Below are 15,268 nucleotides of genomic sequence, written 5' to 3'. Positions count from 1 at the left end.
ATAAATCTCAACGAAACAAAATTAAATAATTCATCCCGAGATTTATTTATTTATTTTTACGTCGAGTCACGTCTGGAAAATTTAAGCTGAAGGAAAAATTTATCTGAAAAATTAACAAAACTTTTTTTTAACATAATCGAATTTAAAAAGTTGATTAAATATTTTTCGAACAGGGGATCATTATTTCAAAAGAATTATCGGATTTAGGTCCTTCTATTTTACCACAAATGGCCTGCCGAGTAGTTGAGGTAGTTTCTGTTACTGTGAATTTTTGGTTAAGCGGATTTAGGCCCTTATGCTCGTATTTTGTCTCCGACAGATAAGCTTTTGAGTAGAGAGGCTGTACAGCTTTTCCCTCAGAGTTTCTGGTAGTATATATATAGTATTAACTGTGATGCATTTACAGAGTCCACTGGGTTGTTTCCCAGTTTTCAGCCATTAAATTACGTTTGTGTCAATGGTTACCAGTAGACTGACAGTAAAAAGATTTAATAATGAAATAGAAAAAAGTTAATTATAAAATAAAAAAAAAAAAAAAAGAAGAAAGAGTTAATGTTAAATAAAGTTAGGTAAATAAAGAAAATAGTTGAGAGTTAAGGACATTAAAATTAAATCGTATTTAAACATGAGTAATGAGGCTTCGTGAGCCAGGAAAGAGTTGAAGAGTAACAAACTGTGAAACTTTAATGACACTGAGGTTTTAAATGACGGAGGTTCTGAAGAATAGAGCAAGTGTCAGAGTATCCTTGGCGCGGGGCTTGTTCACTATCTCTCTAGTATAAGCAGGGCAAGACGACTTGACTTTACTCGACCGGCTTGACTCAACTCGACGACGATGTACGGAAAAAGAAAGCTGGGGTTCAAGTGGCTGAGTCGAGAACAACCCTATCTTTTTTCTTCTTCTTCTTCTTCTTCTTCTTCATCATCATCATTATTATCGTCATCTAGGTCTGGTTCTTCTTCTTCTTCTTCTTCTTCTTCTATTACTTAAACTTCTTACTTGGTTGTCAAGTGTTCGCCCGGCGGCGTCTTAGTAGTCGCAAAACGCGCTCGAACTTTTAAAGCCTTTTGGCCTACGCGAATTTATACCCTGCACAACTATTCTTTCTTCTTTTCCCATCTCGTCTTCCTTGTAAAGTTTATATACCTTGATAAAAGTACGGGATCTACTCATCCACTCTGTATGAGGTATAAACTTAAATTTTAAATATTCCTTTTTGCATGGACTACAATATTAGTGGACGAAATGTACCTAGTCAGAGCTAGTGCCAGAGAGAACTACCAGAGTTGGATCAGTATTAAATTAACTTGATTAAGTATGTATATATACGTAGTGCAGTATAGTGGATAGTGGAATAAAAAAAATTTTAAATTTATAATGTACTTACATCCGCTGCTGGCTTTCCACCGACACTAATGCACTCCATCGTAAGCTCTCGATCCTCGGTAGTAACTAGAAAGTCACCCTGAAGGATTTTCGGCTTTTGTGGTGGTACAAGAACACTTAATCGGGCGAACCTCGATCTTAGACCGGGCTGACCGTCGTCTGTAGGCGACACTTGACACTGGTACTTTCCGTCGTCTTCCAACTCCACTGGGAATATGTGCAGTGAAAAATCACCTGGAATTTCATTCAAATATTTTATTATTATTATTTTAATTAATACAATTCGTAATTTATTTGATATAAAACATCTCTTGAATATTTATTATAAAATTTTGTTATTACTCAAGTTGCATAACATTAACTTTTGACAAGCTGAGGCAGAATAGTTGGTATGTATTCCTGTCGGAGTCAGACATGTTTGAGGGTTCTTACTGCAAAGTAACTGTCGTATATATATATATACTAAATATTACATATTTATATGATTTTAATAGTTCATTAAGTGTCGGAGTTTATATACGTGTTATTGTACAAGCTGGACTAGACTTACGAAAATGACGTTACATACTACGCAATTACCGTCAAGTTTGAATTAGTTCTGAAACATTTGCCGCACGCTCTTGCGCGAATAATGTTGCTCCCGTAAATCGATATATACATATACAAATATGCATACACTTATCAAGTGGTGACTTTGTGTAAGTATACTTGCATAATGTGTATACATGAATAAATAATTTTTATTTTATCACTATCAACGTTATACTTGTAAAAAAATTTAAATTATTATAATTATTTTTTTTTTATAAGAACAATCTTAATTTAATGGCCAAATGATTAATATTTTTAATAAAATTTAATACAATTAAAATGATCCCTAAATAAACAGCCATACTTTTAATTAATTTAATTAATTTAATAACGAAATACTTATAAAAGTTTAAAGCTGCTATATTAGTAATAAAATAGTAATTCCTTTGTACGGCTGACTAGAGCTTTTTTACAGACTATTTTGATACACTACTGAAGATAAATTTTATATTTAATGAGGGAACAAAAAATAAAAAATGAAAAAAGGAACTAATAATAAAAATAAAAATTAATTGCCGGTAAAAAGTGAACTGTGCCTGCGGGTATGCTTGATATTATGTTAGGTGTAGATGTGAATTCGTATGTCGGTATTATATATCTCTATCTATATAGATAGATAGATATTCTCCTCATACTCGTGAAATTTACAGACTCAATTAATGTCAGATCCAAGTTGCTGAGTCGATATAAACCCGGGCTTTGACTGTTAAATGGGAAAGAGACCGAGCTGTACTGAGAGATTGAGAGAAAATATGTCTGATAATTATAATATGATAGTTATAGTGTGTTTGTCATACGGGGGATAGAATTTCAAAGAGAGAGAGAGAGAGCCAGAACCCGCATTAACATTTACGTCAATTCGAAATGGGAGTAGGGGTCTTATTATTATATACATAACCGTTGCTAATTTCCCTCATCGAATTATGAAGGTTATTGGATGCAGAGAGGTGACTACCGGGTACCGGACGCCGCTTTGAAAGCCCAGCAGCAGCAAAAGCCGTCGAATTCTCAGTGTGTGTATGTATATATAGCACTTGGGTTGTGCTATCGACATCACATCGAATTTACTATCGCAATAATAGACGCCCCCCGACCAACTATCTCGATTATTTATTCGGGGCATTAAATATTCAACGGCTATCTTTCTATCTTTATCGGTCTCTCTTGCTCTCTCTCTCTCTCTCTCTTAGAATCGTTCACACTCAACTGCTGTAAGCAATCTCAATGGTTGGCTTAAAGCCCAGAAAATCTACTAGATATCAAAGACGATTCCCAGTGATTTTTCGGGACATGTCAGACTTTTATATATATATATATATATATATATATATAATAGATATATCTTTTGCTGGTTCTGCAACTGCTGCTCCAGCATAAGAGGCTATTGAGACTTAAACTTTTCTATTGCTATTTGTCTGATGAGGGTTTTCTTTCCATAATATGCTTTTTTATCTTTATTTTCCACCGACACATTTAACCTTCGGCTTTTATAAAGTATCCTAGAAAAAGTTTATCGAAAGCTCATTACCCAAGAGAGTTTACGGCACTTGTACTCATCATAGTTTACGTAGGATCAAATCCAATCAATTTTTAGTTTACATTGCTTTTCATAAATTTATTAAAAAATAATAAATCTACACACTCACCCACTATTTGCGTACTATGGAAATAGGTTGGATATTATTTTTAAAAAATATTTCTCTCCATATTTTATATAGTTTTTTTAATATATTAATCAATTGATAAATCATTCGCGATAAAAATGATTTTAAAAAGTCAAAAATTTATATAAAAATTCTCTGAGTATTTAATTATTCAATATGATGAAAAGCTTGGCCGTAAATTAACAATATCTTTTGTGTAATATTAAAACACAAAGTTTTTAAATTTTTAGCAATAATTAATGGAATATTAATTATTCAGATTTTTAAAACACAGTTAATTAATTTAAAAGTAGTTGCCAAATATTACTACTTTTTATGAATTTGATTAAAAAAACTAAATAAAAATTAATTCATACTGAAAATAACTATTAATAAATCCAAGGTGATATTTTAATGAATATATTGCAGCAAAGTGTACTCAGTTACTCAGTGTGATGATAAATTTTTAAGATGAATGAATCGAAGCAAACTCTTTACTAAATATTTATATTCATAATACGAAACAGCAATGTCGTATGCATTATTTACACCATTGGATACAACGATCTACGAGGCATCTGATATTCTGTGACAATAATATTTACATACATAGATACATAGACACATATAATATATATATATAATACCCGGTGGATCTAAATGTCAATTGGTGTGCGCGTATTGAAACACCGACGAAGTGTTTCAAAGTTACCACGCTGTGTATATGGCTCATGCATTAAACATTGATACAAACGTTACGTGGTTCATGTCCAGCAATGTCTATTTCTGCTGTACAATTTCATGTTTAAGTGATAGGATATTATAGTAAACATCATTATTATCATTTTAATTTGAAAAAAAAAAAAAAAAAAAAAAAAAAAAAAATTAAATAAAATTTTATCCTTTGTTCCTTTTTACTGTACGATATTTGAATTAAAGTATTAAATAGGTCAGCGTACAGTAATCAATGTCAATTATAAAACTGGCTGATAGTATTTAATCAAAGCGTTTTTTCAATATTCCCGGGTTTAATATTGATAGCTAAATTTTTTCGCTTTTCATTTTCCTATCGAACATTTTTCGTACATGAAAACATTCAATAACGAAAATTGATTGGAATATAATATTTGATATGATCGAATAATACACGCGTGACAAAAAAAGATAAAAATGAATGAATAATGAATATATGATCTACCTTCTTCGTCGCTACCGATCATGGCGTAGCGTTCGTATCCAGTGAGATTTCTTACGGCGCCAAGGCCAAAGTCATCTTTGGTCCACTGAATGGGGCCCTTTTGGTCAAGCACCCGACACGGAAGTGTCACTCGGCTCCCGATAACGGCTGTCTGATCCTGAGGCTCTATTGCAAATCTCTGATAAACTATCTCGGTCGTTGCTGGCCTTAGCGTCGATGGTCCTGCTGACGAGTTTGTCGCAACAGTAGATCTCACGGTAATTGTCATCCAACAGCATATCGTCATTATTAACCAGCATCTTCTCGTCCATCTTTGGGTTCTTTTTGTTCTGAAAATATCCAATTTATTAATTGATTAATATGATGATAATTAAAAGTTTATTTTAAAAAATTATTCTATGGATTAAAATTTTTTCTTTTGAATAATAGTTGAATTATAGGACCTATAATGACAATAGCTAAAGTTTTGCTGGCGGCAAAGTGAGTATAATGTTGAGGAGACATAACAGGATGTAATTTTAGATTATTCTCATCATTTGTAGTACATGCCAATCCCAATCCCAATCCCGATCCATCCGAGTTACTTCTTATATTATTATACTGTGAATAGAATAATCACTTTGCCCAGTCATTCGAGATTCAAGTGTATACATAACTATAACTATAGATATAGATGAATAGTAATACAACGACTATGGGGATAATTGTGCCTGACGCGAATGCTCCTCTGTTCCGTCTAGTCTCTCTTTCTCTTTAGCGCTTTCGAGATTGTTCAAGCGACGACAGTAGTAGCTAATGGCTTGTCTCACCAATCAATTGTTCTGTGATGACTTATAATGTCGATAACTAATTTAACTAATTACTCTAAATCGTTTGGTATTATCATCATTCCCCAAGTTTAATTCAATTATTGATATTTATTATTCACTATAAATTTTTTGTTTGCCTTCAATCACTGTAATTACTGATGGATTTATTGTTACTGTCATTATTATCATATGAGTGACATGTATGGATTTTCACGGCACTCTCTATCGAAATCATTATTTTTCATAGTAAATATAGACGCCGTAAAATCAATACTGCGAATTAAGAAATGTTTTATTGAAAATAAAAGTCTATTTTCAATAGACATGAAAAATCCATTTGTATAAAAAAAATAATAGAGTTATAAATTGATTATTAATTTTAAATGAAAATCAAGTTAAAATATTTAAAGTTACAAAGTTTAAGCTGGAGAGTGAAGAATTTATTCAAGTTTTAACAAAGCAAAAATATTAAACCCGCATTGTTGATCGATCTAAAGAACGTTTCACTTGAATAAATTTGTGTTTAAAGAAAAAAAAACGTTGTCTCGTTTTCTTTTCGCAAATAAAAGCTTTTGCTAGTCCCACAATAGCGCAGAAATGAAAAACACATAGATATTTACATTAATACACACAAAGAAGAAAAAGAAGAAGAAGAAGTTTTAGAGATAGAACAATGTAGAAAAGTTGAAACAATAAAAAAGTGAATCCATTCTTACAAAGATTCGGCTAAAAGATAATTTAAAGACTTTTCGGCTTAAATGTGTATATAAGAAGAAAGAGATCGTAAAGCAGGAAAATGTGTAAAGTACAATGTGAGTGTGGCTCTGTGATGCAAGAAACTTTTGTTCAATTGGATATATACAAAGAGAAATGGCCAAAGAAGAAGAAGAAGAAGAAGAAGAAGAAGAATATAAAGGATACTTGATGAAGAGAGCAGCAATGCAGAACGTTTAATCCAATAGATGTCCCGATGTTCATTATTCAAGAGAGTTCCGTTAGTATTGCCACTTGGATTTCTCTGGTGCAAGCTGTAAATCTTCAAAGTTCACTTGCAAACTTTCACAGTTCCCGTAGTTGAGAGAGAATGAAATGGTGTAATGAATACCAAAATGTGTTTGAAGATATGATAAAAATAAATAGTTGGTTTTTATAAAAATCATCTAGAGGTTCAATAAATACTGATTTTTATTTAAAAATTTTCAATCATATGTTATTTATATAAGAGTTGTTGGATTTTACTCTCGTATTCAATATTTTCGTATTATAGTACTAAAATATATTCAATTTTCCTGGCCAACAATCATATCAAGTGCTCGCGTCGTTATCGTTAAAAATATAATGCTCGTATTGACAGTTTTTCATCACATATATTTATCTTATTGAATTTTATTTTCAATATAAAAAAAAAAAAAAAAAAAAAAACTTTAAAAGTATTTTTTGAACCATTAAATTATTTTTAAATTTATCGATCGTTGAAAAAATTTACCAGAGAGTTTTTAAATATTTTATCTCACCCTATTTATCTATTTCACCAAAAGTTTATTAAAGTGATAAAATAAAATAAAAAAGTTAATTACAAGTTTGTCAGTTTTCTTTAACTAAAAGGTATTTAAAATTGATATATATAAATATATATATATGTATTAACTATAGAGAAGATAAAAGATAATTTATTTATGGATTCTCTAAAACTAAATTATCACTTAAAGTTTATATTACCCGTCGACGTAGATCACACATGGGAAAGGCAAGAAGATAACTCTGTGATTGTGTCTAAACAATGTTCGCCTGTTAACTTGTTCACTATCGTTAGCGACAAGTTGTTGCCACGGTTATTTTCCTACATGAACCTTCGTACATCCACCTTACACCTTACACCTTCAGCTATATTGCTGGCGGGTTAGCTCATCTCCTCTGGTTGGTCTCTTCTCTTTTAGGGTAATACAGGATACGCTGGTTTACTCACTAGTGCACATACAACAGAGTATACAAGTACCGGTACTGACTATATCCTCCTCCCTTTTCCTCTTGTACTTTTAGTTTACGTGTTTCATGTCATTCGATCACAACTTTTACTTGCCCACCAAAATAACTACTACCATCCAGGAGAACACCACCAGTAAGGTTAAATCCTGGCGAAATTGCTTTTCACACACTATTTTACTCTTTATATTTTCCTTCTCCCTCTATTATACATCTTTCTCTCGCTTTCTACGCTATTTATTACGCTTTTAGAGTACACATAAAGCCCTTTATTGCTTAATTTTATATTTATAAATAATATTTTACTCAAAGATGCAAATTATAAAGCAATAAAACTTAATCAAGCCTGATTAATATTATTTATTAAAAATCTCGGTTAAAATAAATTATTTTTAATATCAGATTACTGTAAGCGTCTATTAAATTTTATATAAGGATTATTAATGGATTCCACATTTAATCTAAATATCGATATATCTTCCCTGTTAAGAATAAAGTGTGAGTCAGCCTTTTATCATTCTTATATTATAAATTTTTTTATAATAACACTCGCTGGTGCTATTGAAGATACTACTATTAATAAAAGTGACAAATTATTAATTGTTTAATAAGAGAAAAAGTTTATTATTTAACGCGAACACAGCTGGAAAATAATATATCAATAACAAAAAAGACAAAATAAAAGTGAAAGAGAATAACAAATGGTTTGCCAGGACATATATATATATTTAATTATAGAGACATATAGAGTAAATATTGGACAAATGGGGTTACCTGGACGCCGGATTATTCATCATAGCACACACGACACACGACACACGACATCACCTGGTCAGTCGGTGTACGGCCTGTATATAGAGTATACCTTCGGTATAGTAGTATAACATTCTAACAAGCGGACAAGTGAAGCAGAGACTACGGTACGCAAAGCGGATCGATGTAGCGATGGGTCACGACAAAGGCCACAGGTGTCTCGAAACACCAATTAATTATTTCTACCAAAGATATACAACTCGCTGTAAGATTTATCAAATACCCAAATTTATTTATCAATTATTTCTTAATTACTTTATTAATATTTATTAATTAGTGGTTTGAATTATTTTTTAATAAGCTAATAAAATGACAAGTTGTCAGAATCGTTAGGGGGTCACTGTCAGATCTAAACAATACCCGTTTCTATACTGCGTCGAGTTAAATATTTTATTCACTATTGTTATTAATATTATTATTATTCATTTTTTTCCCAGCGAAGAATTTTCAATTTTCATATACGAAATTAAATAATACCTAGAGTACGAGATTACTGCTGGTGAAAAACTCGGTGTAATAAGCTGCTGGGGATGTAGAATTTAATAATATCGTTTTTTCTTTCTTTCTTTATTGTTTTTTTTTAAATATTAAGTACACATGCACGCGTAATTATGTTTTTACAACTATGAAACGAGTGTGGATAAAATTTATCAGTATAGTTTAAGAGAGGAATACCCAATTCAAGCGCAATAATTTTTTGTTATTAGAGTATATAGATATAAGCCTCTCTGTTGTATGAGAATCTTCATAAATGAGGTACTAAAATTTAAACAGACATCAGTCGGATAAGCCGATTAAAATTGAACATTACTAAGTGTATAGTAGTACAACAACTCACACTACTAGTGGGTAGAGAGTAGAGCAGAGTAGAGCTGAGTGTACGTGTTGCGTAAAGAGAGTCAATATTCAGATCGAATGTCGGCTCGCGCAGACGCGCCGACCTTCTCTCACCAGCTAAACGCGAACAAGAGAATTCCACACATTAATTTTTACCCTCCTGCTTGCTAATAAATTACTCAAATTATTACAACTCGAATTTATGTCTCTATATACCTGTACCGCTTCATACATGTTAATTTACATTTTTTTTTGTTGTTGTTATTTTTACTATTTACTGTTAATATTTTAACAACTTCGCTTCGCTGGGATAAAAAAACCAATAAAAATTAGAAAAAAAAAAACAATCCTATGAATAATGTCTTCTTTATTGAGATCGCGGACTATTTTAGTCACTCAGAAAATAAATTAATGATACATGTACATTTATCAATGTAATTTAATGATAATGAATTTGACACGGTAAATTTTCGTAGTTATCCAAATGCAAATACCGCATGGCATGAGGCACCAGGTATGAGGCATTATCAAGTTGAATAAGAGAAAGAGAAGTAGCGCCAGCATATAAAGAGAAGGATAATAGGACATCGGGCATAGGACACAGGACAAGGGGTGTAGATATAGAGAATATAGGAATACAGGAATGCTACACTGTGTGTTACTCCCAGTCACGATGTGTGCGCGACTACAACTGCACATGGCTTGTGGTTAACGTGCGAACAAAACTCGGATGTCCAACTATACAAATTGTTGTCACCCTACGTACGATTTCAACGAGGGATGATATTTCCTTTGCATTATTCTATGAGGTCACAACCTAGGAATTTCAAGAACGACAAATTAAATTCTCTATTAAAATACAATTCTCCACTACAAGGTACCTAAACCTATAAAATAACATTATTTTATTTTTATTGTTATTATTATTTTTAAAAGATAAATATTTCTTTAAAGGATAAACAGACAGACAAAAATATTGAATTATAGAATGCTAAGCTATTTTTATCAGTAAAACGTTGAGACATTTTTTTATTTTATTGAGTCATTTATGAGACAAAAAGTTCCAGACCTAATGATAATAATAATAATAATAATAATAATAATAATAATAATCATGATGATGATGACGATAAAATAAAATATTTGTCAGAGTTTCATCACAGCACATCACATCACATCCAGTACGTATATGAATAAAATAAATGTACAGTGACAATGATTAACTGTGACATGTTGCTATAATTGGAGGATTGAGTAGGTTACACTATATACAAAGATCGTTAATCAAAGTGTCACCAGATCCTGGGGTTAATTCGAAAATTTGTGTATCAATTACAAACGTGTAAATAACTGTTTGTACACTTTGTGAAATTTAAATTCCTTTCAATATATATTGACCAATTTTTAATATTATTTTTTCAATATTATAAATCGACTTTCTCTTTTTTTACTCGTTATGATGGTACTTTTAATACTAATTACTTCTATGTAATTAAAACTCATGACGCTCTTTGTAAAATGCTTCGAGTAGACAAACAATGAATTTAATCAATGTACGATTCATTTAATTGTCGTTTTTGATTAAACCAAATGCCAAAATTAAAAATCACCCGGAGCGAGAGGCTGTCAAATTTGTAATAAAATATTTAAATTATCTTAAATATTTGTATAATTACGCGGAATATTCATACATCCGTTATTCATTTCCATTAAATTTTAATTAATACATTATTTAATATAGAATTATGTCAAATAAATGAATTAAAAAAAAAAAAAAAAAAAAAAAAAAGTATAAAAGATAAGTCATACTTTGCGGTAAGGTATATTTACTCAGTTTTAGTAATACAGACAGAGAGTATATATAAGGATGCGTCTATTGAGGTAACTTTGAATTTTAGTGTTAGTACTTGGCAACTTGGTAATTCTTGATATAATGTTTAGGTAAGTATCCTGCAGTAATAGAGATTGAATAGGTATGTATATGTTTTAAATTATGAAATAATTATTTTAATGAATGATCGACTTTAATCACCAAGTACACGAGAAACGGGAAACTTTGAAATAGTTGGTTAATGTGTGGCCTTAAACTTTTCAGATTGTTTAAGCTCAATAAATTACTCTGGCGTCGCATTTTTTATGTCGACCGACGTTTTAAAAAATGCCTCTATTTGTCGCTCTGACATTATTAATTTAGTTAATCGATGATTTTGTCACATTTTTTTCTTTTTATCTTTTTACTATGTACATTACGTAACTTTATTAAACGCGGTAAAGTTTAAAAATCGAAAACGAGTTGCGATATGTGGATACAGTAATATCCTTGGGAAGAGCACGCGAACCATCAATTTGCTAGTTTTAAATTAAAATCGTTATTTTTATTTTAAAAATTTTAATAAAAGATGATGTACCATATAAAGTTTTTTTTTTTTTTTTTTTTTTTTATTTTTATTATGTTTTTTTTTTCTTTCGATTCTTTTTGTCGCGTATGATTGCATGTACGTGATATTATTAAGAAATGATGATATTGTACAGTGAAAATATATAATCGCGTGATAAGTTTTGTCGGGAAATAGCGCTTGCGTAGAATGTAAAGACTGGGAAGAGGATGATATAATACTGAGACAAGAGGAGCGCGGGGGGTGAAACCGAGAGAGAAAGAGAGAAATAGAGGGAGAAGTGGAAAAGCGAGAGGAATATTAAACGAGATTTTGGCGTATTTTGGATTTAACATCAGGGATCCTGCTAGCGCCCGTTCGTCACTCTCTATCGTCTCATTTGTGTGCGTATAATGTATATGTATATATATGTATAAAATAAAAAGAGAGAAATAGAGTAGGAAGCATACTCTATAGCAGGGAGTGCGAGCGCGGGCGCGGGCGCGGTTCACCAGCCACAGGGCATTATCGACGTTCATGCAGGAGCTCGCGATCTATCGAATGAAATTCTTATCGACGCGTTTATCCACCTTCGGCCGGAGGCGGTTGCGAGAAAATATTTATTATTTCCCCTTCCGTCTGCCTGTGGCTCTCCAGGTGGTTAAAAGAGTCATGGCGAACAAGTTAAAGGGAGAGACGTAATCAAATCGACCGTAAAACAAGACTAAAATAATAATAATAACAATAGCACAATAACTTGCTACACTTTTCCAATCTTATTCTCATTTTTCTTTATCACTCATTTTCTCTTAAAACTTTTTTATCCAGACGATTCACACTAATATAGACTTTATAAATAAAACTTTTAAGTTTTGGCCTCCTCCCCCTTTAAAACAACCAAAATAACTTCATCTCCTCATTTAAACATTTACCGTTTTACTTCCTTCCAACAGCAAATAAATTTCACCTTATCGTTTCAAACACAAATTGAATCAATAAGCCAGTGTGTGTGTGTGTGTGTTAAAATACACATATCTTTTGTAAAGAAAAATATATATATATTAAATTATATAAAGATTTTTTTTTTTGGTTCATATAAATGAAAGTTTAATTCATAGCTTGGAACATTTAATGAAGAAAAAAACTGAAAATATTCGGGACAGGAGCAAGCACAGGTTACACAGATATTACTGTATATTATCAATGTATTTATAGATATAGATATAGAGATGTGAATGCATCAAGGTGGTTAGACGAATGTGTACTCGGTACGGTGGTATATAGTGTAGGAGTTTGAGTTTGAGTACAGGGTGGCATTAGGGGTGAGTCGACAGAGCTCGAGCTGCGTCGTTGTAGTGGTGGTTAAGGGTATATATATATATATAGAAGTATACCCAACAGTATATACATAGCTTCTACTTTAGCTGTGCCGCAGTGGTATCGAGCGACGGCTACCTCACCTTTCACCCCAGCCCCTTCTTCACTTGTACAATCCTACTCTGTTGCTGTTGCTGCTACTGCTACTGCTACTGCTACTGCTACTGCTACTGCTGCTGCTGCTACCGCCGCGTTATTTCATGTCAGGGCTGTAACTTTCCTCGCTCTCTCTCTTCCTCTTCTCTCATTCTCTTTGTCTCTATCTTTCTCTCATTTGCTCTTTCGCTAGTGGAGTTTTGGTCACATCGTCAGTACGGAGGCTGCATCGTCTCTCTGGTGTAGCGTTACGTCGCTGCGACGATCTTAACCTCGTTGACAATGTTTAACTATATTTCATCCCGGAGACCCGTGAGAATAAAAATCATTACACTTTTTATTCTCTTTGATTTATTTGTTGTTATTCTTTTTATTTTTGTTTTTGTTTGTTATTGTTGACTCTGGTAGTAGATTAATGAAATATGGACCTTGTTACTAAATATATGAGAAATTCATGTATTTAATAATGTCTGTACGCATCAATTCACTCGTTTAATTGATTCATAGGGGTTTATCTATTAAATAATTACTGACTTTTTTAACATCTCATTTAAGTAAAGTATGAATTATTTAAAATAAAAAAAAAAAAAAGAATTTAATTATAAATATTTTTAATACTAGAATTATTACAAAAATATTTTAAAAAGCAATTTAATTTTCTAAACTATGATTTATTTTAAATCCTCGTAAAAAATATTAGTTAATTTTACTAACATGTCATTTGATTAATGTAAAAGAGCTTCTACTGTTGAATTTTTTTTTTTTTTCATCATCAGATATGTTGAATAATTATTGTATGATTGATGAACGTGTAATTTAATAGAGGACAGTATTGTAATTGTATTATTGATTACAGGTGTTGAAATTTGATGAGAGTTTGCGGATCGTTAGTAACTAATATTAGGTCTAATATCTGAAGCATCTTGTGTGTATTTGCGTGTGCGTACACAGAGTTAATATTATATTACACACACGTAGACAGACCACACAGTGTAAAACTGACACTAATATAATACAATAGTATTATATATTTTACAAACACCTCAACTGTTTAATTAGTTTCCCGTAACTTTGTTTATAACTGTCTCACTAATTATTAATTACTTAGGAATATTTAAAATTTCATTAATTAAAAAACTATTTTATTATTACATTATGGAGTAAAACAGTCGTAAAACTGTCAAACTCAAGCACCAGTCAGTTAAACGTTTTATTCACCGAACAGTAAGACTACACAAATGCATCATAAATATATATATTCATAGATATATATGAAAGTTTGAACAATGAAAAAGCTCGGTTCATTCTGTCCTCTCGGTATCCATATAGGCATAGTTATATAATATCCTATGTTATATGTCGAGAGTAAAGAGATGATGACCATTTCATTATTTTGAATTATTTTATTCCCATAAAACAAATACACTAAAGTGTGTATTTTCTATATTTTCTATATAATTAATTAATAACCTTTTTGTTATTTAAAGGTTAAAAGAATCAATCAAATTGATTGTCGATGCATATAATATTCATTGGGCAATTGTGCAATCACAAACTTGTTAAGGTAATCCTTTTTCTATACATTAGTGTGTGTCATGTCTCGAGGTCTTTGCTATTGGCGTGACTCGAGTGGCGCATACATAACATTCGAGCATCCAATTTGCACCTTCTCCACTCCAAATAAATCTATATACACCAACACATTGATCTTTTTCACTGTTTGCGATTGTACTTTTTGGAAATGTATCTTTCTAAAGTGACAGCATAGTAATAATAAGTCAAAACGAAAATGGGTATATATAAAAAAGGTTAAAGGTGAGCGTTAATAAAAATAAAACAACCCAAAATAGAATATTCGATAGGAAGTCAATTTTTTGAAAAATCATTAAATGCTAATTTAAATCAACGGAGTTTCATTAATAAAACTCTTTCATAAAATGATTATACAATATTATCTTGAAAGCTTTATCGATCGAATTTTCTGGAATTATTATTAATAGTATATGATAACAAGGATGCGGTGATTGAAGAATAACGCGGTGGTTTTATATTTTTTTTTAATTATAATCTAAAAAATTTTAAAAACACGCTTTAATAACAAACTAAACTAAAAAGTTAAAACTAATTTTTATTATTATTAAAAAAATATCTTAAAAAGT

The 15,268-nt window shown here is 31.2% G+C and overlaps 1 protein-coding gene across 3 annotated transcripts in view; it reads right to left on the bottom strand.

The window, feature by feature from the left end:
- The window catches only part of LOC123258475 (irregular chiasm C-roughest protein-like), a 32,081-nt gene that overhangs the window by 9,251 nt on the left and 7,562 nt on the right, over window positions 1–15,268 (bottom strand). For all 3 annotated transcript variants that reach the window (XM_044718502.1, XM_044718503.1, XM_044718504.1), the window contains exons 2-3: window positions 4,820–5,148; window positions 1,389–1,621 (exon numbers count right to left, since the gene is read on the bottom strand). In XM_044718502.1, coding sequence (XP_044574437.1) covers window positions 1,389–1,621; window positions 4,820–5,148 — 562 coding nt within the window. The remainder of the gene's footprint in view (window positions 1–1,388; window positions 1,622–4,819; window positions 5,149–15,268) is intronic.

The sequence above is a fragment of the Cotesia glomerata genome, linkage group LG2 (genome assembly GCF_020080835.1).
Source record: "Cotesia glomerata isolate CgM1 linkage group LG2, MPM_Cglom_v2.3, whole genome shotgun sequence".
Classification (NCBI taxonomy): Eukaryota; Metazoa; Arthropoda; class Insecta; order Hymenoptera; family Braconidae; genus Cotesia; species Cotesia glomerata.
Note: the sequence above shows the minus strand (reverse complement) of the source record. Positions and strands in the feature narration are given on the sequence as shown.